This window comes from Psammomys obesus, unplaced genomic scaffold (genome assembly GCF_907164565.1).
Source record: "Psammomys obesus unplaced genomic scaffold, mPsaObe1.curated_primary_1811, whole genome shotgun sequence".
Taxonomy (NCBI): domain Eukaryota; kingdom Metazoa; phylum Chordata; class Mammalia; order Rodentia; family Muridae; genus Psammomys; species Psammomys obesus.
In genome coordinates, this window is record NW_026592118.1 from 12638474 (window position 1) to 12664001 (window position 25528).

General features: G+C 49.5%; 1 protein-coding gene across 5 annotated transcripts in view; it reads left to right on the forward strand.

Annotated features, from left to right (window-relative positions):
* Prkag2 (protein kinase AMP-activated non-catalytic subunit gamma 2) overlaps window positions 1-25528 on the forward strand; it is a 252269-nt gene that overhangs the window by 105827 nt on the left and 120914 nt on the right. The window contains exon 1 of one of the 5 annotated variants that reach the window (XM_055612653.1): window positions 5777-6185. The exons of the other annotated variants lie outside the window; for them this stretch is intronic. Within the exon in view, the coding sequence (XP_055468628.1) occupies window positions 6092-6185 (94 nt within the window). The 5' untranslated portion in view covers window positions 5777-6091. Of the gene's footprint in view, window positions 1-5776; window positions 6186-25528 lie in introns of those variants that run through there. 5 annotated transcript variants of the gene reach the window in all.

A 25528-nucleotide genomic window follows, 5' to 3' on the forward strand; every position in this document is an offset into this window, starting at 1 on the left:
TGGATTTCTGTGACGGTCTCAGTTTGCTGTAAAGGGAAGCTTCTTTGATGAGAGATGAGAGCTGCTCTTATATCTGAAGAGTTGGAGCTAAGAACTGTGCATGCATGCATGTGTTTCGTGTGTGCACGCGTGCGCCCATGGTGTGTGTGTGTGTGTGTGTGTGTGTGTGTGTGTGTGTGTGTGTGTGTTTTCTAGGTTCATCCATTTACCCAAAAATCTCATGTTTCATTTTTTCCTTAGAGTTGAATAGTATTCCATTGTGCATATGTATCACATTTTCATTATCCAGTCATCTGTTGAAGGACATTTCATTTTCAGAGGGACTCTTTTCATTTCCATTTCCTGGCTATTGTAATTAGGGTGGCAACGAACACTGCTAGAAAGTATCTGTGGAGTATGATGTATGGCTCAAGGTACATGGTGGAAGGAAGGGGTGGAAAAATTGTGAGAGCCAGAAATTCAGGAAGTCTGCTGTGAAACAGTCCTTCCTAGAAATGGCTACATAAACAAGACAGGAACAATGGCAATACCAAAAGACATGCTAATGGAAGGTGGAAATTTCCATGGGGTCCCACTCCTAGACAAAGAACTATAGGCCACTAATGACTGCTGGGAGAAGAAGAATTAGTGCCTCCCAGGGATGAGCCTGCTTACTGGTCATGCAATTCAAAGTGGTCAGACCTGAAACCATATACGTGCAAAGAAAAACAGACTCAGCACATTGTTTACCTATTTTTGTGTACAGTTATGTGTACGAACAATAAAGAAAAGAGGCTGTCAATTCGAGGAGAGGAGGGACATGGAAAGTGTTAGAGGAGAGGATACTTGGGAGGGGCTGGAAGAAGGAAAGGGACAGGGTGGGGAGGGAGCAGTGATGTAATTCTATTTTACTTTAAAATGTGTTAATTTTTTTTAAAGAACACATATTTAAAAAAAAAATCCCTACAGCTACAGGCTGGGAAAGTGACCCAGAGGTTAAGAGACTTGCTGTGCCAGCATGAAGACTAGAGTTGGGATTCCATAGCCCATATAAATGATGGGTGGTGTGGGGGCCTGCCTGTAAGTGCAGCCTCAGAAGGCACAGACAGGGACTCTGGGCAAGCTGGCCAGAGAGACTAGCCTTATCTGTGAGCTCTGGGTTTGACTGAGAGACCCTGCCTCAGTGAAGAAAGCCGAAGTGCTATTGAGTAACACCAACCTGGGATTTTGCTTCCATATACACAAGCACACACCTTGACACACATACACCCACACACAGGAAAAGTAGAACAAAGAAACATGATTTAAGTCCCCTAGCATTTCACCTCTCTCCAAATCATATAAAACCAGTGTCAGAATGGTCTCCAGGCTCACTCCTATCCCTGGTTTGTTGCATTCAGGGCTGTGGTTTTTAAGGCATGAGCTGTAAAGACCCGGGCCACTTTAAAATACAGCTCCACTCTGGGAGCTCTCCCATCCTTCTTTTCAAAGCTTCCCTCCCCTAAAACTGCCTTGGTGTAGACATTGGTGCCAGACCAGAAGAACTCAGGCTGAACCTTGCCAATTCCTCCTCATCCCCCTCAGTAGCAGCCAGTGACCCTGAAGGACACAGAATTCTTTTTTCCCTTCATCTAATTGGTCACATTCTTATGTTCCTCAACAAAGACCTCAAGTGCTCCTGCGGGGTAGATTCAGAGCAAAGCCATGAGCAGTGAGTTTGGTCCCAGCGTGCAGAGGAATTGTTCACTCCTCTCCTGAGCTCAGCCACCTAGAAGTCCCCAAGTGACACAGGCTATTCTTTTTGGCACTTCAAACACAGGGTTTACCTGCAAGTCATATCAGTAACCCCTGGCTTGTCGTAGGCTCGTGTGAGGATGTTTGGGCCTGTAAGGTCGACTGGAATGCAAATCAAGGTTTTCAAGTTTGGCTCTTTTGCCTTTAAACCTTCCAGCCTGAAGGTCTAAGGTGAACGTGAAGAATTGCATATTCTCTTTCTTCCAAGAAACTCACTGGAGGCAGGGCCTGGGGGAGCCAGTGAGGGGTTTGACCATGGGCCCTGGTGTTGTATTGTATACAGTCAGAAGAATGGCATGGATTTATCTGATTGGGAGTTCAAGTACATGGCCCCTACCTTGGCTTGTGAGTTGTGTGACCCCACCAAGCTTCTACTCTGACTCTCCACATGTTATTGATGCCTGCCCTTCAACCTTTATAGGGGCACAGTGAAATGACAACTGCTACATTGCCCGGTGCCTTGCTTGGCTTGTGAGAGACTTAGTAAATGGTAGTTATTCTTTTGATAATGAAAACACCGTTCTTGGAGAACAGGAGTGTCTTTGAGTAGTTTACAGCACCCAAATCCCCTCAATCAGCAGCTGCCTAGAACATTCCCCCAGTTTAATCACCACTTGCTGAGTGAACGTCCAGATAAACACAGGTCCCTCATGCTTGCCTCCATTTGCTGTTTATTTTCCGTATGAATTGAAACTCATTTGCTCTCAGTCACTAAACCTTGAAATATTTCTTTCCACATACTCTGCTTATTTTCCAGTGTAAGAATATTTACATTGTTGGCTGGGGAGATGGCTCAGTCAATGAAGTGTTGTCCCACAGGTGCGAGGACCTCAGTTCAGATCCCTAGAACCCACATCAAAAGCTGGACCCAGCTGCGTGCTGAGCTTCCTCATCCTGAGGAAGAGGGGCAAGAGGATCCCTGAGGCTCACCAACAGCCAACCAGTCTAGCAGAGCACCGACTCCAGGCTCAATGAGAGCCACTGTCTCAAAAAATAACGTGGAAAGCAATTGAAAAAGGCAGCCAACACACACACACACACACACACACACACACACACACATACACAAACACACGCATACGCACTTCCCCTCTTGTGCATGCATGCGTGCACACATTAAGAAACATTACAACATTTTTTCACATAATCTTTTATTCAAACATGCCTCCTCTTTATGTGTGTTCAGTGGTCCTTCCAGACAGATCTTAGCATTTTGCCACTTTTTCCTTATTAGGTTATTGTTTGTTTTATTTTGTTTTGTTTGCATTTTTGTTTGGGTATAGGTCTTACTCTCTAGCCCAGGCTGGCCAGAAACTCATGATCTCCCTGCCTGGGCTTCCCCATGCTACAATTAAAGGTGTGTACCACCATGTCTGGATTACTTTGTTTGTTTGAGATAGAGTTTCTCAGTGTAGTCCTGGCTGTCCCAGACTCACTTTGTAGACCAGGCTGGCCTCGAATTCACAGAGATCCACTTCCCTCTACCCAAGTGCTGGGATTACAGCTGTGTGCCACCATGCCCGGCTTGGATCACTATTTATAAACTGATAAAAGTTTAATTTTGTTGTAAGCAGAGTTTGTTTAAATTTTTCAAAAACCTAAATGTGAAACTCCAAAATCTCCCTGCTTCTTTTTTTTTTTTTTTTTCCAGAATTTAGTCAAAGTATGTTTGGGCCACTGTACATTGACTGCGGAGACACGTGGCTAAGTGTATGAGGCAGGAAGGACTGGGAGGCTGGCTTCTGATGGCCAAAGTACTGAATCAGCTGCACCTGCAGTTTAGAAAATATGAAGTGTACCCCAAGAATGGAAACCATGGAAAGTGGGAGCCACCCCAGCAGTGTCCTAGGGCTGGCCCAGGTCTTGATTAGATCCTCAGCCTCACAGCAGCCAGCACAAACACTAACCTTCCTACAATGAGGGATAGCTGGGCAGAGACAACAGGAGAGAAGCAGACACTACAGCTTCCTGACCCATTGTCAGGGACAGGATGACCACAGACAAGGCCAAGGCAGTAAGGTGAGGAAGACAGATCCAAAAACACAGACAACCACTCCACAGCTTGAGGCCCCGGCAGGCATGAGATAACAAATTTGTCCTCTGTCTGCTCTGCACTTAGCCACAGAAAGGCCCTGGGGGGACAGCAGGTCTAGGGCAGGCCCTGACATTTTGTTGGCCTTTCCTGGTGCTGCTTTTCTCTTGGCTGTGACTGAATACCTGATGGAGGCTACTGAGTGGAGGAAGGCTTTATTTTGGTTCTTAGTTTCAAAGGGTTTCGGTTCACCATGGTGGGGAAAGCATGGATTGGGGCAGCGGTGTGTCCATGTGACATGGACCAGCAACAGACAAAGCAGGTCCTACAACCTCCCCAAACAGTTCCACTGGCTGTGGAGTGGACCAGGTGAGGGGCCTTGCGAGCCTGTGAAGGACAGTCTACATTCAAACCTTAGCACCCCTACTATGTGGCATCCTGGATCTTCCTCATCTTGGAAGAGGCCCTATTAACAAAGCTTGCTCTTCTACAGCTTGTTGCTCTAGCTAGCAATCCATAGTTTCCTCCTAGGGGCTTCACGGTGAGCAGATGGGAACTGACAGTGCTGAACTCTGCCAGAGAGAGAGACAAGCCTGCAGAGAGCAGCCAGGTTTGAACACACAGTGGCTTCTTGTGGCTTTGGGTCCTCCTCAAAAGTTGAGTCCTGTCGTTTATCCTCAGTGCAGTTTTTGAAGGTGATACCATCTAAACAAAGAGCTGAGAAGATCCAGGCTAGTCATCCTCAGCATGGGAGCCATTTAACTGATTATTAGGCAACTGGTTCTTTGGGGGAGAATCCATAGAGATCGTTACCATTCGTTCAGACTATTGGAACTTGATTTTTTAAAATTATATTTATGTGTGCCTGAGTGTGGGTTGTGCATATGAGTGCAAGTACCTATGGAGGTCAGAAGAGGGCATCCGATTCCCCTGGAGCTAGAGCAGTAACGGTGTTAGTGATCTACCTGCCATGGGTGCCAGGAACTGAACTCAGAGTCTCTGAAAGCAGAGCATACTCTTAACCACTGAGCCATCTCTCTACCCCACTGTTAGAGTTGAAATCCTGCTTTGACCTAGTCTCATCCTGGCTAACAAAGGTGGAAACTGGGTCCCCCAGATGGAAAGAGACTCCCTCAGGGTCACAAGGCTGGTCAGTAACAGTAAGTAACTCCTCTACAGTAAAAGCTATCAGAAAAAAAAGTTTGCTTCCCCTCCCTGGTATTTGACTCTCTTCTGACACTCGTATGAACTAGAGGTTTCGTACTTTGTTGGACTGGACATTTGGCTGATGATGAGATTATCATTCCTGTCTTGTCTCTGCCATTGGCTGCAGGAGTTTGGATGAGTCACGGCCCCATCCTGAACCTCAGTTTCCCCATCCGCAATCGGAGGAGTTGAATGAAAGCCCCTCGAAATTCTGAGTTCTGTCATGCAGTTCTTAGCAAGCCAGGTTCCCTGCTTGTCTGAGATCTTCTGCTGAGTCCTAGAGCCACCCTCTCTCTCTCTGTGATCTTTCTGTGTATCCTAGAGGAGTGAGGGCTGAAGACGACTCAGCAGTGTGTAGCCCTTGTGCTCTCGGGCTTCTCCTCCGGGCAGCCTCTGGAGCCTTCTAGCTCTCAGAGCCCTGAAGCACATGCATCAAAATAGTTGCGTGATGTCATGTCATAATGAGAATGTGCTCTGGCCAATTGGTGCCAAGAATTGTCTGTACAGGGTGGTTTCCTTTTACAGTCTTCTTAAAGAGACATCACGCAGATCTTCACATGACTAGCAGGCTAGTGCCGGCTCTGCCTACTTGGGCTCCCCCCCTGCTTTAGGTTGAAAGAGAATAAATAACCCAGAGCTTGTCAGTGAGCTGGTAACCTGGACTACATAAACAGATCCCCTGCAAGGTTCTGTTCATGTCTCCAGTGGCTTCTTGCCTACTTAAGGACAGGCAAGGCTGATACTGCCGGGAGAGGAGAGGCGCTGCCAGTCAGGACTGCTCCGCTCGGGAGTCTCAGGAGCCTGAGTGGGAACTGCAGCGAGAGAACCTGTGGCTGTCAGGCCGGTCCTGGAGTGTGACCATCCTCTCATGTTCACTGGAGAGCTCCTGGTGAGGACACACAGACCCACAGGCTGTTTGACTTCCTCTCAGCAGCGGTGAGCTGCCGCTGCCAGGTGTCCCGCACCTGCCAGCTGATGCTGATCCCCTTCTGGTGAACCCCCGGCCCCAGCCGAGGTGCACACTGCTTCCTCAAGTCCTGCCATGTTCACCTGCCACCGCCTCTGTGGCCGCAGAGACTCATGAAGCGCTTTGGAAGTCTGAGGGGCAGCAAGAAACCCAAGGACCAAAGCCGAAGCACCCAGCGTCGCCAGTCGGAACCCCATGGCCTTTTTGGTAGGATCCCGTCGTTCCTATTTCTCTAATGGTCCCGTGGTGTGCGTGTGTGTGTGTGTGACTCTGGACAGCTGTTGCTTCGGCTCTGGGCATAACCCTGAGGCAGTGGTTAAGGTGAGAGGTTGAGTACTAACTAATAGCCATGCTGCTCCTAGGAGCCTCCCAGCCAACATCATTGCTCCTTGTAAAGCTCTTTTCTTTCTGCAGCCCACCTGACTCTGTGTGGTTTAGGGATCAATTGGGATTGTTCCTGGCTTAGGAAAAAGCAGTGGCTTAAAGAAGAGCAACTGTGAGCTTGTACTGTTACAAATGAAATGTGTGTGTGAAACCCATGTGTTCAGAGGAAGGGACTCCGCCTCCTTGGTCCCTGGCAGGAGAGCTGGAGGACAGAGGGTTACTTGGAAGGGAAAGCACTTGCCTGTCTTGTGTCCCTTGGGGAGAAACTGCTTCTGGGACCCATGACCTCAGGTTCATGAGGCTGACATAAGCACAGCTGGGAGAGCTGGCCGCATAGCTGCAGTTTCTGGGACCTGCTGATGTGCAGGCTTGTGTGCTCAGGTCATATGGATGTATACAGGTGGAGCCCACGTTTCCCGACTTCGTAGGGGCCTGGATGATATGTGACCACTCAGCCGTGGATGGCAGCTGTCATGCATTAAGAATCTGAGGCTGGGGCTGGAGGTGTGACCCAGTGGATAGAGTATTTGCCTAGCCTGTATGAAGCCTTGGGGTTGATCCCCAGCACTGAGTAAAACTGGGCATGGTGGTGTAATCTCAGCACTTGGCAGCTGGAGGCAGGAGGATCAGAAGTTCAGTGTCATCCTGGTTGCATAGCAAGTTCAAGGCCAGTCTGGGCTACATGAGACCCTGTCTCAAAAATAAAAATAAAAATAAAAATAACGGTAGAATGTGACATTTCAAGTGGTGAAAGTTTGTCGCAGGCATGGTACCTCATGCCACACCTTATACATCGATGCCCTGGAGAGCCTCGGGGGTCTGAAGAGGGCCAGCATGGAGACGGAGAGCCTCGGGGGTCTGAGGAGGGCCAGCATGGAGACGGAGATTCCTGCAGGAGTTTTCAGTCTCAGGAAAGAAAAAAGTGAACCAAAGAACAGAATCCCATCTAGTGCTGGGGCAGTGAATCTACAGAGGAATGGGTTGTCTGACACAGAAGTGGGGGAAGGAGGGAGGACTGTCTAGACCAGAGAGTCAGTGATTCGTCTAAAAAACAAGACTCGTTTTCGATAACATAGGAGTAAATACTCATTTACTACAGAATTAAATCTGACTCTATTATTGAACAAAAGTCTAGTTTTGCTAATGGGGACAGGCAAGCAGACCTGTTATTAAAGGCCTGGTGTGTACCAGACAGTGGTTTCTGCCCTGGTGTGTGAGAGCTGGCTGTCATCCCATCTTCTAAGCTGCTGAGATCAGAAACAACACTTTCATCTCCACCAAGTATCGTATAAAAGTTTGTATGCAAAGGCCAGCTTTCCCCTTGGGTCAGGGACGTGGGGCTCTTGGAGCCTTCCTCTGGAGCTCAGGGCACAAGTGCAGACCCGCCATTCTGCTTAAGCTGGCGTGGAGTCAGGTAGAGCATCACACCGAACCAAGATCTGGGAAGCTGCTCCATAATGCCAGGTCTGGAGCAACTGAACGAAGGGGAAAGGCCATGAACTATTGAGGAAGCTTCCTCTGTACGTTGCTCAGCTAACTCAGCCCACTCTGCGAGACCATCCAGGTCTCCACCCAGGATTTCCTGGTCTCTGGGGAAACATGTCCCCCACAGTTCACCCTGTGATCTCCAACCCTGCCCCTTCTCTCTTTAAAAATGATAGCTTTCCAGTGAGGTCGCTCTGGCTATCTAGGAAGTGCTACTTTGGGGTTTGGTTTTGTGTCCTTTCCTCCATGTGGAATTTCATACAACTTTTTCTTCTGGGGAAGTTTGAGGTACTTAATCCATGGGTCTCAAGGGAAAGCCTAAGGTGGTCAGCACCTGCCTCTGCTGCCCTTTTTCTCTCCTCTGCAGCTAGCTGTTGTCTTAGAGTTTTAATTGCTGCAATGAAACACCATGACCAAAAAGCAAGTTGGGGGGAGAGGGTTTATTTGGCTCACACCTCAGTATGGCTATTCATCATTGAAGGAAGCCAGGGAAGGAACCTGGAGGCAAGAGCTGATGGCAGAGGCTGTGAAGGATGCTGCTCATTGGCTTGCTTTCCATGTCTTGCTCAGCCTGCTCTCTTATAGAACCCCAGACCATCAGCCTAGATGAGCTGGGCCTTCCCCAATCGATCATTGATTGAGAATTTTTGGTTTGGTGTTTTTGTTTTGTTTGTTTTGCTTTGCTTTGCTTTTCAAGACAGGATTTCTCTGTGTAACCTGTCCTGCAACTCACTCTGTAGACCAGGCTGCCCTCCAACTCATAGAGATCCATATGCTCCGCCTCCCAAGAGCTGGGATCAAAGGCATGCGCCTCCACTGCCCAGTCCTACAGACTGATCTTATGGTGCCATTTTCTGGATTAAGGTTGCCCCCTCTGAGATGTGTCAGGTTGACATAAACGTATCCAGTACACCTGTCTTCTGCAGAGGCTATTGTCCCTCTAATCCCACCATGCAGAGCTACTCCCTGTGGGGACAAGAGGCACTTCATTCCATCCAGTGTCTTCCCTGTTCTCCAGTGGCATGCTTTTGCTCTCGCACACATGCACATACACATCTACACGTGTATGCAAATGCATAGGTTCGTGGACTTATGAGCAAATTCCACACTTACACATGCATCTGTGCACGCTTGCACAGTCACACACCGCCACTCAGCTGTCCCGAGAGCCTCCTGGCCTCCCAGAACAGCTGAAGAGGATTAGCAGAGGGCTCAGCTCTGCCCACTGTCACTGAGGGAATGACACTGGGCCGTGGGTAGTCTTTCATCAGGAAGTATGAGGCTGTCACTGGAAAGCTGACCACCTGGACCAGTAATGGAATCCTCTTGGATAATTCTGAGTGCTGGGCTCACCATGAAACTAAGGATCTGAACACTGGTCCTCATGCCTGTGGCCACATGGACTGCACAAAGGCAAAACTTTTACATGGACTTTCCCACTGTGCATGCCAGACAGAAAATCTCCACATACACCTTCCTTTCATCTCTTCAGTACAGAGAGATCCAGATTATGCCAACAAAGAGCATATGGAGATAACAGCAGTGATATAAGAGGAGATTAGGAGGGGACCGGACTAATCAGATAAGGGACAAGCAACATAGCTGTGTTTCCACCCTCTGCACTTTTGAGCAGAATTAAATAAAACCTGATTGGCGTGAGACCCGACCTGTGCCTACCCGTGGCTCCTCCCCTAGCCCAGCTCAGCAGGATCGTGCCATGGCTTTGTGAGAAGCATCATTCTTTTCCCTGGCAGGTGCTCTCCCTCTGCACTGGCAAGCCCTGCTGGCACAGCTGTCTGGTCCTGCTATCTGGTGGCACAGACCTTGACTGCATATGGCCCTAGGAGAACATCAAGAGCTCTGCCTCAGAGGCCAAGGCTAAGAAGCAAGTCTTTTGTCTGGCTGTTCTGTTCTTTCCTCCCCCATCATTATCCTCACTCTGTCTTTGTAGTCCCCATTCTGACCCCTGCTACCTGCTGGCCCTGGCTTCTAGTTTCCTGAGTGAATTTTCTATAAATACCCCAACACAGTTTTTAACTTTTCATAGTGGGAGTTTTCATTTATGCACAGGAGAATGTACGGTGGTGCCCACTTCCAGGCCCAGCCTTCACCCATATTCTGCCAGTTCTACAGGATCCACTCTGCTCTGAGGACACAGAAGCAAGCAAGTCAGTCCTGTGTAGGACTTACAGCCCCGTGAGAGTATCTGTTTAATGGTGGCAGAATAGACATAGCATATCACTTGCTGTTGCCACCACATGGCATGGCAGTTTGTGACTCGGGTACGTTGAGGGCATTCACATCACTCAGCAGCAGACCCCTTGTCCATCTCAGAGCTTCTCATCATTCACCAGAATTCTGCACCCATTAAACTCCTTACACACCCCAGTCCCTGGCCACCGTCACTCTACCCCCATCTCTTTTGAATTTGGCATGTCTGAACTCCTCATAGCAGTAGAATCATGGGAAGCAGGACTGGGAAGATGGCTCAGTGAATAAAGTGCTTGCAGTCCAGCAGCAGGGCCTGTGTTCAGATCCTCAGTACCCATGTAAGAGCAAGATGAGGTGCATATCTGTAACTCCAACACTGGAGTGGGATGGGGCAAGGGACGGGCAAATCCTAGGTATTCAGTCTAGCCAAATTCATGCGCTCCAGGTCTTACCCTGACTCAAAACTCAAGGTGGGGAATGACAGATGAAGACACCCAACCTTGACCTCTGACTTCCCTCACCACACATAAAAGTAGAACTATGCCGCATTCATCCTTTTGTGAATGACTTGTTTTGACAAATGGATGGGTTTTTGTTGTAGGTTAGGCTAGCTGTACTGTCTAAAAGGAGGGTGAAGGATAGATGCACTGGGTGTGACCGGATGGGGGAGCCAGTTTATGGTCAAGAAGACCTAAACGTGCCAGGTGGAAAGAGCCAGGTCACTGGAGAAGTAAGGCTCTCAATGTCCCTAGGTCCACCTGCGGGCCAGTGCAACAGGACAGAAGGAAGCACGGTTGAGCACTTCAACACCATCTTACAGACAACAGCAGGACTCTGTACCAGTGTGAGGTGAAGCCCTAGGGTTTGGAGAAGAGGGCCATGCTCCTGAGGGTAGGAATTACGGCTAAAGCTGCAGTGAGGAGAGGGCTGAGCTGAGCTTTAACCCTGCCTTCCTCCACACGCCCCTGCAAGCCTAGTCTAGTCCCTGCCAGACTTGCTGTCCATTCTTTCAGTACCACAGGGAAGACTCAAGACACCATGAATTAATTTGTTAGGATGAATGCCTTCCTAGGAGGATAGTAACACCTCAGTAGTTAATGGAGTGGTGTCTGGGACCAAGAGTTAGCCACTGGCCACTTAGAAATGCTCGTCTCTAGTTTTATGAACCCAGCAGCGCCAGGCCTAGCTCCTGTCCACCTCACTCTGGCCACTGGCCATTTCTCTGCAGAAGCAATCCACTTGTAGCTTGGACACAGAATGGGCCAATTCCCAATTTGGTTCTCCCCAAGAACCACTCAAGAGTCATTCAGTCAGTGGCAAGGAGCAGAGTAGCTGAGGTGCCTTTCCTCAGGCAGTTCAGTGATAGAACCTCAGAACAGTAATGGCAGAGGGGCCAAGGAAAGGAGGGTGAAAGAGACAAGGGCCAGTGGACCTTTCCCTTTCCTGTTCCCATCTCAGGCGCCCAAGATCAGGAAGGCATACAGGTCAGGAAGATGAAACTGACCCACAGAAGCCCAATGAAAAATGCCAGGAAGCCTGAGAGAGTACAGGACTGTCAGTGGGGAACATGCTGGGTGGCTTGGGAACCCCAGGAGCAGTGTGATCTGTGGGGTAGCTCTTCTGAAGACTCAGGTTCTGAGCAAACTTTCAATAGAGGACAAAGGGTCATAGGCCCAGAAACATTGCAGTGACAGAAGATATGACAAAAGAAGATATGCCTACAGAATAGAGAGGGAGAAGGAGAGGGATGGGGTGGGGAGAGGGGATTTAGGAAAGGGTGTGAGTTCAGGAGATGCCTCTCAGGGCTTCATGGCCCAGAGCTTGGCTTAACACCTGGCTTAGGCCACAGTCCATCCCTGATCCTGTCACCACCACCTTTGAGATAAGCCTGGCCAACAAAGAGCCATGCATCCAAGATGATCCCACAGTTTCCAGTGCCTTGGAAAAACACGAGAGCTCAGTTCCTACAGAGAGAAGCAGAATTCTTCCTTCTGTTGTGATCTATGCTCCAGAAACTGAGAAGGGAAAACATGTGAGTTCCAAATACTCTAAAGAACAAATCAACACTGCGTGTTCTCAGAGGCATGGGCGATTCCTCGCAACACCCTGTATCCTTGGCCCCAAGCCTCCGTGGGCACTACTGCTTTTTCCTAAACTTAGACAAGGGTTGGGTGCTGTCCTAGCCACAGGGGAGCACTGCCTCCCCAAGGATCGCAGTCATGTTTGGCTCAGCTTGAAGGGGCTTCTCAGTGGAAACAGGAACTGTAGCCATCAGATTAAGTACCAACTAGATGGGGTCAGGCCGAGGGCCCAGGGCTGGCAGTCCTGCTATAGCAGGAAGCAGGTGAATGGCCCCAGATGAATTCACAGGGAAGCTTTGGTGAGTTGGAGCCTGAGGTGCTTGAGGGGCCCCACTATGAACAGGAAGAGATAACACAAACCAACGATGGCTGATTTCCTAAATGAGAGAAAACACTTAGCAAGACTTAACGTAAGTCAGCCTTCCCAGAGCTTTCCTGGAAATAATTCATGTAACATCTAGTTATTTTTGTCAAGGTGAAAAAGAAAAATAACAATTATGAAATAAGAAAATAGTTTACTGTGAGCACAAACAGCAGACATCATGGTTTGGAACATAGACTCAGGTTACTCATAATGACATGGGTCCCCCAAAGACAGTCCCAAAAGAAAGGTGGCAGGACTGTCCAGTTCTGTGGGTGGGCTGCAGGTGTGCTACAGAGGGGGGGGGTTCTCCTCCAAAATTTTGATGTAGTCTTCAGCAGGGTAGAGACACTTTCTGCCGGAAGCAGGTACCCACTCATTCCTAGCCTCGAGGTTGGAAGGGGTGAGAAGCCCAACAGCTCAGCATATATGAAGGTCTTTCTTATCCAGCAGTCACGAAAAGCCCAGGCCAGAGGCAAAGGCTAATGATACATGGGCGCCATTGGGGGCCAAAGGCCACCCAGTAGAGCCTTGGCCTTTTCAGTGTTTGCTTTTGGATAGGGCCTCATTATCCAATTCACTCATGTCTCAGATGGGCTCAGAGCACAGGTGTTTGCCACCACATGCAGCGACCCTTAGTCTCTTGATCCACATTCCATCTCTCCATAAGGCTGTGACACCCATACTCAGTAAAGCAGACCATCTAGAAGGTCTTAACACAAAGGCAGACTCTTTGTGTTCTACACTTCTTCCCTGGAACCTTCAGTTTGCTGGGAATCAAGCCAGAAACAGTCCTTGTGGAATTCAGAGTTGCCGCTCCCATGGGCTAGAGTGACGTGCTCTTCCTGTTGGTTGGTACCATGAGAGAGGCCTGCGGAAGTAATTTCAGTGATGAGGAGGTCCATCATGGGCATTTGAAAAGCTGTCAGAAGCCTCAGAATAATGCAAACAAGTATGTACTTCCCCGTAGGTAGGTAGGTAGGTAGGTAGATAGATAGATAGATAGATAGATAGATAGATAGATAGATAGATAGATAGACAGATAATTAGACTCTGGCCAGAACAGGATAAAAGTGTGAGAGAATGTCTGCCTTCCAAGGCAGTGGAGCCCTTTTAGAATATAGACTTGATCAGTGGGGCAAGCGCTAAGACTGGATGGGAGGAAATGTCCCTGCACCCTCATCTCACACACTCAGACAGGACACTCTGTGGCCAAGTACAGTGGAGGAGGACCTGAGAATTCCACCAGCAAAAGGCAGCCTTGACCTTGATTTTCAGGATGGGGCAGATGGTGACATTTAGAGAAAGTGAATCAGCTTCATCCTGGCTGAGAAACTCAGGGAAGCAAACCACAGTCAGGGCTGTGTGTGAGGCCCTAGAGAAGCTAAACTCAGAGCTCTGAGAGCTCAGGCCCTTCCTCTAGAGTCTCCCTACCTGGATGCAGTCAGCTCCCCTCCCGTTGGCTTTCTCAGGAGAAACCTTCCTGTGCCATAAAATTACTTGGAAATTAAAGGTAAAAACAACAGAACAATGGGTGTTACAGCTTATAGTAAGGATAATTTTGAATCTATTGTTATTATTATTATTATTATTATTTCCCGGGCTGCGGATGGAGCCAAGTCCCCACCCTTTGATTGTCTTGAACACGGTCCTCCCTGACTAGAAAAGGAGCCTACTCTCCACCCCCACCCCCTACCCCTGGAAAGAGTTATCCAGTCATTACCAAAGATTGCCCACAAGTCCACCTTTTTATATACATAGTAACCAATTGGAGCCCTGGCTCTACACACCTACCCCATGGGGCTCTAGTCACCGGAGGCCAGGGACAGACAGATAACCCTGAGACCCCTGAGTCCCACCAATGCATCCACAGAAGCCAGTCTTTGTCTGCTCAGCCTACCTTACCTTTCCTCTCCTTGGAAACAAGAACCAAGGCTCTCCTCTGCTTCCTGATCAGGCCTGATACTCCTTTCCTCCATGCCCCTCCCCTCCATGCCTGTGACACACTCCCTTCTCTTGGGACTATAATAAACTGTCTTTCCAGAGGAAGCTGTCTCCTCATCCACTGGCCTCACTACCCCTAAGTCATCATAAAACCTACGTTTTAAAACGTAAAGGTAGACATTGATTTTCCTGGCTTCTTTTCCATATACTTTCTGAGTGCAGCGGTGTCTCCGGGAGCTTGGCCTCCCTGTCACCAGGCAGGCCACAGTCTGCGTAGAATGCAGATCATACATACACCCATCCTTTGTGGATGGGCACAAGCAGTTTTCAGGTTCATTCTCACACTCTTCCTGACATTTGTGTATCTGCTGGGTTTAGTCTGGGGTCCCTGGTGGAAGGTGCACTCAGGGGCAAGCCTTAGAAGGTGGGTAGTGGGGCCTGGGGATGTAGCTCAGCAGGTAGATTAAAAAGCATGCACAAAGCCTCAGATTCCATCCCTAGTACTCCGTCATTAGGATTGCTCATGCCTGTGATCCCAGCACTTGAGAGGCAAAAGCAGGAGGATCAGGAGCTCAAGGTGTCATGCTTGGCTACCTAGTGAGTTTGAGCCTAGCCTGGGCTATAGCGGACCCATATTCAGCAAACCAACAAAATAATGCATTGTCTCAGCATGCACAGTTTGCTTCCCTGGCTGGCCGTGTGCAGGGGCCCCGCCTGCCATCTTGGGTTTCCCAGCAGTGCACAGCGGCCCCCTCTACCTATTGTCTAAGGTCTGCACAACTGCAGGAATCTCTCCTCACCTGTGAGTGAGCTTTGGCATCCGTTCCCAATCAGCTTTCCAGCTTTTCTCTCAGTCCCAAGCCCGTAATTCACTTCCTACTAGCAAGACTCAGACTCAGCATGCCCACGGCACTCCATGAAGACAGCAGTCAGGAACCTGCATGGACAGGGTCTCTCCATCCTCCAAGGCTGCATTCCTGTCAGGACTCTGTGTTGGGATTTCTCTGTGACTGGGAACCCAAGCAGCACTGGGTTTGTAGCCACTCACCGTCGCTATAGCAACCCCTGACTTACACCAGCCACACACTAAAAATAGACCATCTCATCCCTAATATAGAAAAATGGATGAAAATGAGAGCAGGGCAGGACCCTCCCCATCCAGTCACTAGGACCTGGATTAACTTGGACAGGCAGTGATGCACCTGCTGGGCTCTCTGAAAGACCAGGAGGGAGGGGACACATCTGGAGTGTCCTCAGAGCTGCTGTGGCTTGGCTCTTCCCCATGTGCCAAGCCTCAGCTGTCCTCTTCCTGTTCAGAACCAAAGCATAGTTTACCCTAGGCAGTTTTGTGTTTGGGAGCATTGCTTTATTTTCTAGACAGTCTCCTGTGTACCCTAAGCTGGCCTTAACCTCACATCTGTCTCCTGAGTACTGGAGTTGTGAGTGGGCACCCCCAGGCCTGGCTTGTTCAGTTTTTCAGTCTTAATTCTTCTGTGGGTTATAAGTTTTGAGGGCAGGGATGTTAACTCGCTGGACAGCGTGAGAGCTCCTAGTCATGGCATATGGAATCCTGGAAGGCTTGGGAACACTGTGGGACAGCTGTTCAGGAGTGAGGCTGCAGAAGGAGAACCTTCGGCTATTTGAAGGGACGTCCATCTACTGGGGGGGGTGCTAGTTCATTCTCGAGGTCCTGTGGGGAGACAGGGAAGCCCCTCCCTGTAACTGCGTATACAGTGACTCGAAATGGATTCAATCACAGTGTCCAAATCATAAACGTTCAAAAGCATCTCAAAGTGCTTGCAAGCTGTTGTGGAACGGGGCTGTTCAGGAAGGAAGTGGGACCAGTCCCTCCTGGGTCTGAATCATGGCTGCTGGATCTGAGACTGGGGTTGATGGCACCTCCTCTAGTGGGCTGCCTCAGTGAGCCAAGTCTGTGTGCCCCTGAACACCTGCCACACGAGTGGTTGCGCTGCACGGCAGCCTTCCTTGTTCTTGGGGGTGGGGTTCTTGAACTTTATTATTTATTTTATTTATTACAACTTATACAACTTGCATCCCAGCTGTAGCCCCCTCCCTCAGCCCCTCCCTGGGGGTGGGTTTTTGAGCTGATGGAGGATGTGGCAAGTGGGGCTTCTCTGAGGTAGAGTTGGAACAGTATTGGACATTTGTGAGCATGAGCACTGCTTGCAATGCAGACGGCTTAAATGACAGGAGTGGCCAGGGACAGCCAGGGGGTGCTGGGGGAGGCTTGTATTTGGGGCTTCCCAGATCCCACTGCCGGGAACCCTTAGGGAGACACCCTCCTCTTCTCCTTGCCGCCTCCCAATCCCCATCTCCTCTTCTCCCTCCTCCCAATCCCCATCTCCTCTTCTCCCTCCTCCTTCCTTCCACTCTTCTTCCCCTTTCTTCTCTTTTCTCCTTTCTCTTCTCTCCTCCTCCACCTATCTTCTCTCCTCCACACTCCTTTCTTACTTTCCTCCTCCTCTTTTCCTTCCTCTCCATATCCTCCACCTTTATCCTCCTCTTCTTCCTCCTCTTTCCTCTTTTTGCCTCTTCTCCTTCATCCTCTTCTTTTCCCTCCTTCCCTTTCTCCATTCTTTCTCCCTCCTTTTCCTCTCTTTCCTCTCCCTCCTCTCCTTCCTTTTCCTTTATCTTCTTTTATGTGACCAACAGACAAAACAACTACAACAAAAACAAACAAACAAACAAACAAAAAGCCCTTTTCATCACCTGAAGTGTAGAGCTTGAAAATACTAAGCACCTTCATATTAAGGTGCCCCATCCCCTCTCCTCACAGAATTCATCTTCCCCAGCTGCCTCCATTACACAGCGATCCCTGCAGTCTTTGGCATCCCCCATCCACTGTCTCTATGAATCTAATGATTCTGGGACCTTGCAGAGTGAAACTGAGCAGTGCTTTTTTTGCATTCCTTTTGTTCAATGTCCTTAGGTGCTTGTGAGCTATGCTGCATCTCTATGCTGTGTCAGCTCTCCCTGTTGTATGTTGGGTTCCTTCTCATGCTTTGGCAGGTTCCGCCATGCTATACTGCCTCGCATACATCCCTGAAAGGATGAGTAATGTTCCACTACTCAGAAACCCCTTTTGCACATGCAGTCTTGTGTGGCAGGATCTGAGCTGTGTCTCATGCGTCCCATCTGTCGTCACACCTTCTGAAAACATCAGCCCCTCTCCAGAAGTGACAAGCAAAGCAGTAGTTGTGTCCTTCCTCTCAGCCTGGGACTGGGTACAGAGCATCCGTCTCTGGTGAAAGCATTGGGTCCCTGGTGGGCATCCGTATTCCCACACAGGCCCACACAGCGCCCCCTGGTGGATCTAGGCCAGGGGTGCTGCACTCCATTCATCCAGAGACACCACAGCCCAGAATTATCCACTGAGAACTGAAGTACCTGACTTCAGACTGCCCAACTAAAAGTCCCAGGGCACAGACTGAGTGACATGGTGAGACTGAGGGTTCCATAACACTCCTACAATCTGCTGTGTAAAACAGATGTCCAGGCTGCACTGCTTTGCCTCCTCTGTCAAACCGTCCTTCAAGAAGGCCTTTCTTGAAGCAGCACCTAAGTGTGAGTCAGAGAGCCAGGCACACACTCAAAGTCATTTAAGGTCTACAGTACAGGTGATACCTTACAGAAGGTCCTTAAAGAAGAGGAGCCAGGAGAGTTCCCAGGCGGGAAGGTGTGAAATTCACAGGCACCATTAGGTAAAGGCAACCCAAATCACCAAGAGCTCACACAAGCTACCAGGCCCACAGGTTCTAGGCAGCTGGCCCCTGGGAACTGTAGGGACAGCAGAGTCAAGGCAGCCATCAAAGCAGTCCTGAGATAATCTGCAGTGCGAGCAAGTGCACACTGTGGTTTCCAGACGTGAAACAAACAGGACCCTCTATGTTATCAGAGGTCAGTTCGAGTTCAGATGAGCCAGTGTGACTCAAATCATAAAAAGCAGAATCCAGCTAGGGAGATAGCTCAGTAGAGTACTTCCTATGCAAGCCTAAGGACCTAAGTTCAGTGCCCAGCCTCAGCTTAAAAAGCTGGGCGTGCATGATGGTACACACTGTGAGAAAGCAGAAACAGACCAGTCTAGCCAAAACAGCAAGCTCCAGAGCAATACTGTCTGGAAAAAATAAGGTAGATAGCTCTGGCGAACACAGCTCAAAGCTGACCTCTGGCCTCCATAGGCAATGTGCATATAGGAATACACAAATGCATATCAACACACATGTGCAGGAGGCAGGGATACAGGAATGGGAAGAAGAGTTAAAGTTTAGCTGTTCAAGCCAGGTGTGGTGGCACACGCCTTTAATCCCAGCAGAGGGAGGCAAAGGTAGGCAGATAGATCTCTGTGAGTATGAGGCCAGCCTGGTCTACAAAGCAAGTCCAGGACAGCCAAGGCTACACAGAGAAACCCTGTCTCAAACAAACAAACAAACAAACAAACAAACAAAAAGTTTAGCTGTTCAATCAATTTCTAGTCAGAACCCTCAAGTAAAAGTGCAGCTGCCCCCCCCCCCCCAACTCCAACACAACACTGTGCAAATGTAATGCGATGCTTTCTCCCAGCGATTCCCCACAAAGGACCTTTAGCCTTTATCAAGGTGGCTGTGCATTAGGGGGAAGGTTACCCACATAGGAAATGGCAGTGCCCCCAGTGCCCTTAGTGAAGGGGAAAGGGCACAATGCTGTAGATGGAGACGCTCAGAGCTAGCTGGAGAGCTGACAGGCCTTTACAGAGCTGAGGAATGCCATTTAATCAGACTCCTGGGCGCTGCCTATCTAATCAGTCTGGGTACGTGTTAGCAGCACACCCCAAATAAGAAGGTGCCAGTGACAGCTGTGGTCCTGTGGTGCTGAGCTGTCTGCTGCTGGTGGGAAGGCCACGGCATGGGTTCCTGTGCTCTTCAGACCCACAGACCCTCTTGAAGCAACAAGTCTGCACCAGAGCCTTGCTGGTATTTCAGAATAGATGTGATTCTGCCACCCCCAGCCTCAGCACTTTCCACAGTGAGGGGTGTGCCCCGAGAAAGAACTCTGGGGGAGAAGGGCTGGGTGGCTGGCCCAGACCCTTCCGGAATGGAGGTTAGTGGTGGTGTCTGTGTAGTGCAGGTCCCAGGGCCACAGGCATGCTGAGCGGGTGCTCACCAGCCCTGGGTGTGGGCTTTGCTGTAGCGTGGAGGAAAGGTAGCCAAGGGCAGTGTGCCCTTCAGACTGGGAAGGAAGAACTTGGCAGGCTGTTGGTGTGAACAGAAGAGGAAGTTTCAAACAGTCCTTTCACCACAGAGCTGGCCGGCAGGTCCTGCAGCTCTCCAGCTCCACCTGGGAAGTAGTCCTTAGCTTTGGCCCCAAGAGAGCTCTCGCCAAAGACCTGTGTTCATTATCTCCATCTTCCACTGTGCTGCAGCCAACGGACTGTTGTCAGTGCGCAGAGGATTCTGAAAGCCTGAAGTAGGTGGAGTTCCATCATTCCTGTTTGTAAGTGATGGTTACATCTGTTCAGAGAAGATGGCGTTCGGCCCCATGCTAAATGTTTGAGGGATTGCCTAAACATGTGTGTAGTTAAACAGGTATTACAGGGTGATATTAAAACACTCAAAAAGTGTATGGCAAAAGTAAGACCTACAGAGTGGAACAGAGGCTCAGTTGGAAAAGTTCTAGCTTCACGAGCATTTGAGCCTAGTGCAATCCTCAAAAGCCGTGTAAAATATCCATATGTGACTTAATATCTGTGCTGGGGAGGTGGGTGGGGACATCTCAGGGCTGGCTGGCCAGTCGGCCTACCCTAACCAGTGAGCTCCCAAACAGTGAGAGACCTCATCTCAGAAGACAAGATGGAAGGCAGGTGAAGCAACATGCATACACAAACACATGTGTGCACACACACAAGCATGCACCTCTTACACATGTATATATTCACCCATGCAAAACCCAACATGGCATATACATAACACATTCTTTCCTTCCAGAACCCAGTCCCCGTCTCTCTGCGTGGAGACAAGTCACTCTACAGCCCTTCAGAGACACCCCAGGCACTCAGGAGCTTATTATTTGATATGAATGATAGCATGCTGTATATTTTGTTCTGCTTTGTGTTCTTTAACCCTTCGATTATGTCTGCCCACACAACGGAAAGTGTACTAAAGGTGAATACGTCCATCTCTGAGCAGTAGGGCTCCTCCCTGAATGAAGAAAAAAGAAATGAAAAGGAAAGGGTGTGGCTGCTCCCGGGCATGTTAGAGGAGAAAGTGTATTGTAGATAAAAGGGAGAGCATAGCCAGAGGCAGGGACATCTGGGAGAGTCCAAAGTAAACATGACCCTGAGCCTGGACGTCTGAGAAGACTGGGGAAGGGAGTAGGGAGAGGAGCCTTTGACCAAGAGGGGTGGCCTGGGCTGAGAGACTGATCAAGAGACAGGCAAAATGGCTGAGTTATATAGGGACCAGAGGATTCAGGGTAGGGGGCAGGGCATGCCATCCAGGAGGGCCCTGTAACAGGTAGAGACCAAGGGGATGCAGAGAGAACTTGGAGGCCAGCACCTGCTTTGATACATCAATGGGTACCTCAGCCACTTGTCCTAGATTTGAGACCTAACGTGCCACATGCCACACAGTAGGAAATGCATTCCCTAGTAATCTGGATTCAAGGAGCTGGAACAAGGGGGTGTTTTAAAGGCAAAATGAAGATAGCCTTGGTTATTTGGGGAATTTGGTTCTCTTTTGTTTGGTTGGGTTGTTTGTTTTTGTTTTACATTTATTCGTGTGTGTGTGTGTGTGTGTGTGTGTGTGTGTGTGTGTGTGTGTGCGCGCGCGCGCTAGGGAGTATGTGTTAGTGTTTGGAGATCACAGGACAATTTGCAGGAGTTGGTTCTCTCCTACCTTGGGGGTTCCAGAGGTTGAACTCACATCATCAGGCTTTGAGCATCGGTTATCTTGAAACAGTAACCTTTGCCCACAAGTATCATAACAAGGATGGTGTCAGCGTGACTTTGAATAGGCAGCTGTCCTTGAAGAAGTATTTTCTGTGATAAGTAGTGGTGGCCTTTGCAGAAGACTAGTTCTGACAGACAAACAGGTCATAGTGCCAGACCTAAGCATAAGGCTTCTTCCTGCATATTCTTCAAGCTTTATGCGTTTCATTTATTGTTTTGTTAGGTTTTGAACTGTGCAGATCTATAGATGGACCATTTCTCAGCCCTTTGCTATTTATTTAAGAACTGTTGGGACACAGCGGGGTAGGGAGGGGCTTGCAGCCATTACTCAGGAAAGGTGAGGCAGGAGAATCAATGGAGCCTAGCAGTGCAAGATAAACCTGAGCAAGATAAGCCTGAGCAACAGAGTGAGTCTGTAGCTAAAAAAATAAATAAAGTCGCATCTCTGGCATGTGTGTGGGACAAGTTCATGTGTATAAAATCACTGAATGGAAGAGCAAATGCAGTTTCATCTTGATAGATAATATCAAGTGGTAGCGATGGGGCAGGCTCCCTGAGCTCTGTCAGCTGGAAACAGCCCAAGGGAGAGGCTGGGGACTTCGGCCAGTCTTCAGGAGCCCGGAGTTAATCTGGCAGTGTGGCCTCCTCATATGGAGGGCCCTAGCTTTAGAGAAAAGCCTGAAGCAATAAAGCTGACACCCTGTCCAGGAGGACTGAGTGGAATCTGGGGGGCCCAGGAACTGAGCCCTGGGCTCCTGTAGGCTTTGCGTAGCCAGATCAGGACAGTGGGGTAGGGGGCAGGGGGGACAAAGGGGCACCCTGGGGATCCCCCACAGAGACTGGTGGATGATAGGTGTGCTGCGTGCCTTATAACCCCAGCACTCGGTGGGTACAGACAGGAGGGTGGGTGCATGGTCAAGGTCCACCACACACTCTGTGATTTCTAAGCCAGCATCCAGAGACCTTGTCTGTGTGCAGAGGAAGTCCTGGGAGAACAAAAGGGAGACAAAGTCCTTGGTGGATAAGTGATTCCTGGGAAGGGCTGGTAAGGAGGCAGGCTCAGAGAACCTTTGGGGCCCTGGGAGGAGGCAATACTTATCACAATCTCCCCTCACCCCCAAAGGCTGATCCTAGTAGCCAGTGGTTGGCTGGGAGCAGTCCAGGTGGGGGTTAGCATCACAGAGAGAAATGAGTAGAGCATGACCTTCATCTTCCCTCCTGTCCAAGCTTAGAGCTCACGCTGGAAATTGAGCTGGAGCTGCATATGCAGTAAGGGCCAGGCAGGACCACCATCTCTTACTGCTTGCAATTAATGCTCCTCCCATCACAGAGCACAATCTGAGCTCCTGAGCCAGCATGTTTTACCACCCTGTCTACCTCCCTGGGCACAGAGCCATCTACCCAGGGTCTTCATGAACACGTGTATACGGAGTGACATGTGTGAGCAAGAGCCTAGGGATCCTCTTTCCAGACAGAGAAAACCTAGCACTTTAGTTAGCTTTAGGTTCCACAGGATGGGGGTACCATGCAATTTCTGTGCCAGGTCTTAGCCACAGGCCCTGAAACTCACTGTGGCTAGTTATAGTATGCCCCACCAAAATGTATATGAGGGTACTGAGTGGCTTACAGAGTCCCCAGGATGCAAAGAGTTTTCCAGAGAAGTCCCACGGTGTCCTGTGAAGCAGGGACAGCAGAGGCCTCACAGCCTGTCCTGAGCCCCTAGAACACATGGCAGTCCTGTGCTAAGCTTGGGTGCGTCACGTTTCTTAGAATTCACAGTTGAAGCATCACCTGCAGTGTGACAGTAATTAAGGACACCTGAGCTTGAGAGGGTGGAACACTAATCTGACAGGACAAAGAGGAAGAGAGAGCTTACACCTCACCATCTGAGAACACAGCAAGAAGGTAGCCATCTGCCAACCAGGACAAGGACCCTCACCATGCCTGGACCTTGCTGGGCTTTTCAGCAATGGTGAGGTTACAGTGTGTCACACAAGCTCCCTGTCTATGTGTTCCGTTCAGGCAGCCTGAGCTGAGACACCCCTTCTTCTCAGGAAACCAGGCAGTCCTGCTGAGTACCTGACGCTGTGCAGCAGAAGCTAAGCCTGGCAGAAGACATCCATCAGTCAGGCCCAAGGTCGACATGCCAGTGCTACAGAGGGCTGAGGAAACCTACACCGAGAAACCCTCATATCAGGCCTCTCTTTTCCCCGTCCAGAGTCCCAGCACTTGGTAGATATACAAGGTTGGGGCCAGAGAGATGGCTCTGTCTGGAAAGTCTGGATCCCCATCACCCACATGGCAGTACCCTGGAGATGGGCACCTCCCCAGAGCCATCCCTAGAGCCCAGTGTCCAGCTAGCTTAGCAAAATCAGTGAGTCCCAGGGTCTGTGAGAGGCCCTACCTCAAAAAGTGTTGACCTCTAACCTCCAAATGCATGGGCATACATGTGCGCACATGCAGACACATATGCAACCCCATAAACATGCATACAATGTTGGCTGGACAAGAAGAATGACAAGCAGCTCTTCACTACCGGGAGTGAGTTTGAGAAAGAGACCAAGCAAAATTAAGGCCCGTTGCCCGGGGACCCGCCCCAACTTGAGGCCACTTTCTTAGGCATTCACCTGAGCTATGCTGGGTCACCAGCTTCGTACACTCAAAACCCTACTTCTCACAGAACTTTGGGCACATCATGGGGTGCATCTGTGTCAGATCTGATTCATTCCAGTTGGCACCCACACGGGCGTGGGCACACTGGAACATTAGGACCCCTTTACCCCATCAGCAGGTAGGAACCTGGTACCATCTAGGAGAAGTGTGTGGCTGGGCAATCCTTCCTATGATACCCAGTTGAAACTCATATTTGGTGCCCTTGACTGTCATGACTTTCTACTCCCCATAAGCTTTCCAGAAAGTTGGAGTAAAGTATTATCTCCTTGAGGTGACCTACGTCAGTCCCCAGAAGTGGCATTTGTAGATCTCCCCCAATTCTTAAGCTGCACAGGTACTGTCTCTTGCAAATACTCACAAATAGCTCAGGGCATCCTCTATGTTTTCAAAAGTAAACTTTATAGGGGCAGCCTCTTCTGGGCTTTTACTGCCCCAGGTTCTTACGAGAAGCTCATTGCTACTCTCCCCTTCTGCCACACCTGCTTCCCTAAAAGGTCTTAGAGCTGTGGGTGTGGCCTGGGTGAGCCTGCTCTGGACTCTTAAATCTGTGGCTTAGCTCGAAACTGTGTGTTCTCTGCAGGGCTGTCTATTGTAGAAATCATTCTTAGAGGGATTCAGACCACTAGCAAGTATAATTTTATTGATCCAGAGGCTTTGCAAAATGAATTTATGTGAAGCCAAGTTATTACTTGATTGGGTCTAAGCCTCAGTTTCCACACACACCCACACAATGAGGAAACAATGTCTCCCCTCTTCGTCCATAACTGATCCTTGAGCACCTGTGTGTGTGTGAAGTGTATGAAGACTAGGTTGAACTCTGGGCTGAACCCCAGAAACGGGTGTGGCCTGGGAACTTCAGAGACCTGAGGTTTGGGGCTAATCCACTGTGGGCTCACTTGAGTTGATGGTCCACACATGAACCCGGCCCCGTGGTCACAAAGGGGCTTAGAATAACAAAGTACCCCTACCACACACTCATTTGGCAAACTATTAGCTGACTTATTATGGTACTCAGTGTCCCCCCAGGCTCAGCAGCCCCCAGGTAAGCACACTGAGGTGAGTACAATCATGAAATTCTTTGTGAATGTATTTCTAGGAAGGCAATGGTGTGTAAGAGAAGGGGCGTGGGGGAGCAAACCATCCACTGACCAGCTGGGCAACTAGCCAGCAGCTAAGCAAACTCATCATCTCCCCCCCGCCACACACACCCTTCCCAGCCTGCGGATAATTTTTATTATGGGGATTGGGGTCAGGGGTTGGAAGGAAAACATGCCACAAGGTGTGTGTGGAAGCCAGAGGACAGCCCTTGGGAGTGAGTTCTCTCCTTCCACTGTGGAATCAGGAGATTGGACTCTGATCCTCAGGCTAGCACTTTGACCCTCTGAGCCATCTCAGCAGCCTCCAGAGTCACTTTAAAACAAAGTCCAAGACATATCACATTATCTGTAAATGCAACTGTTCCTTTTTA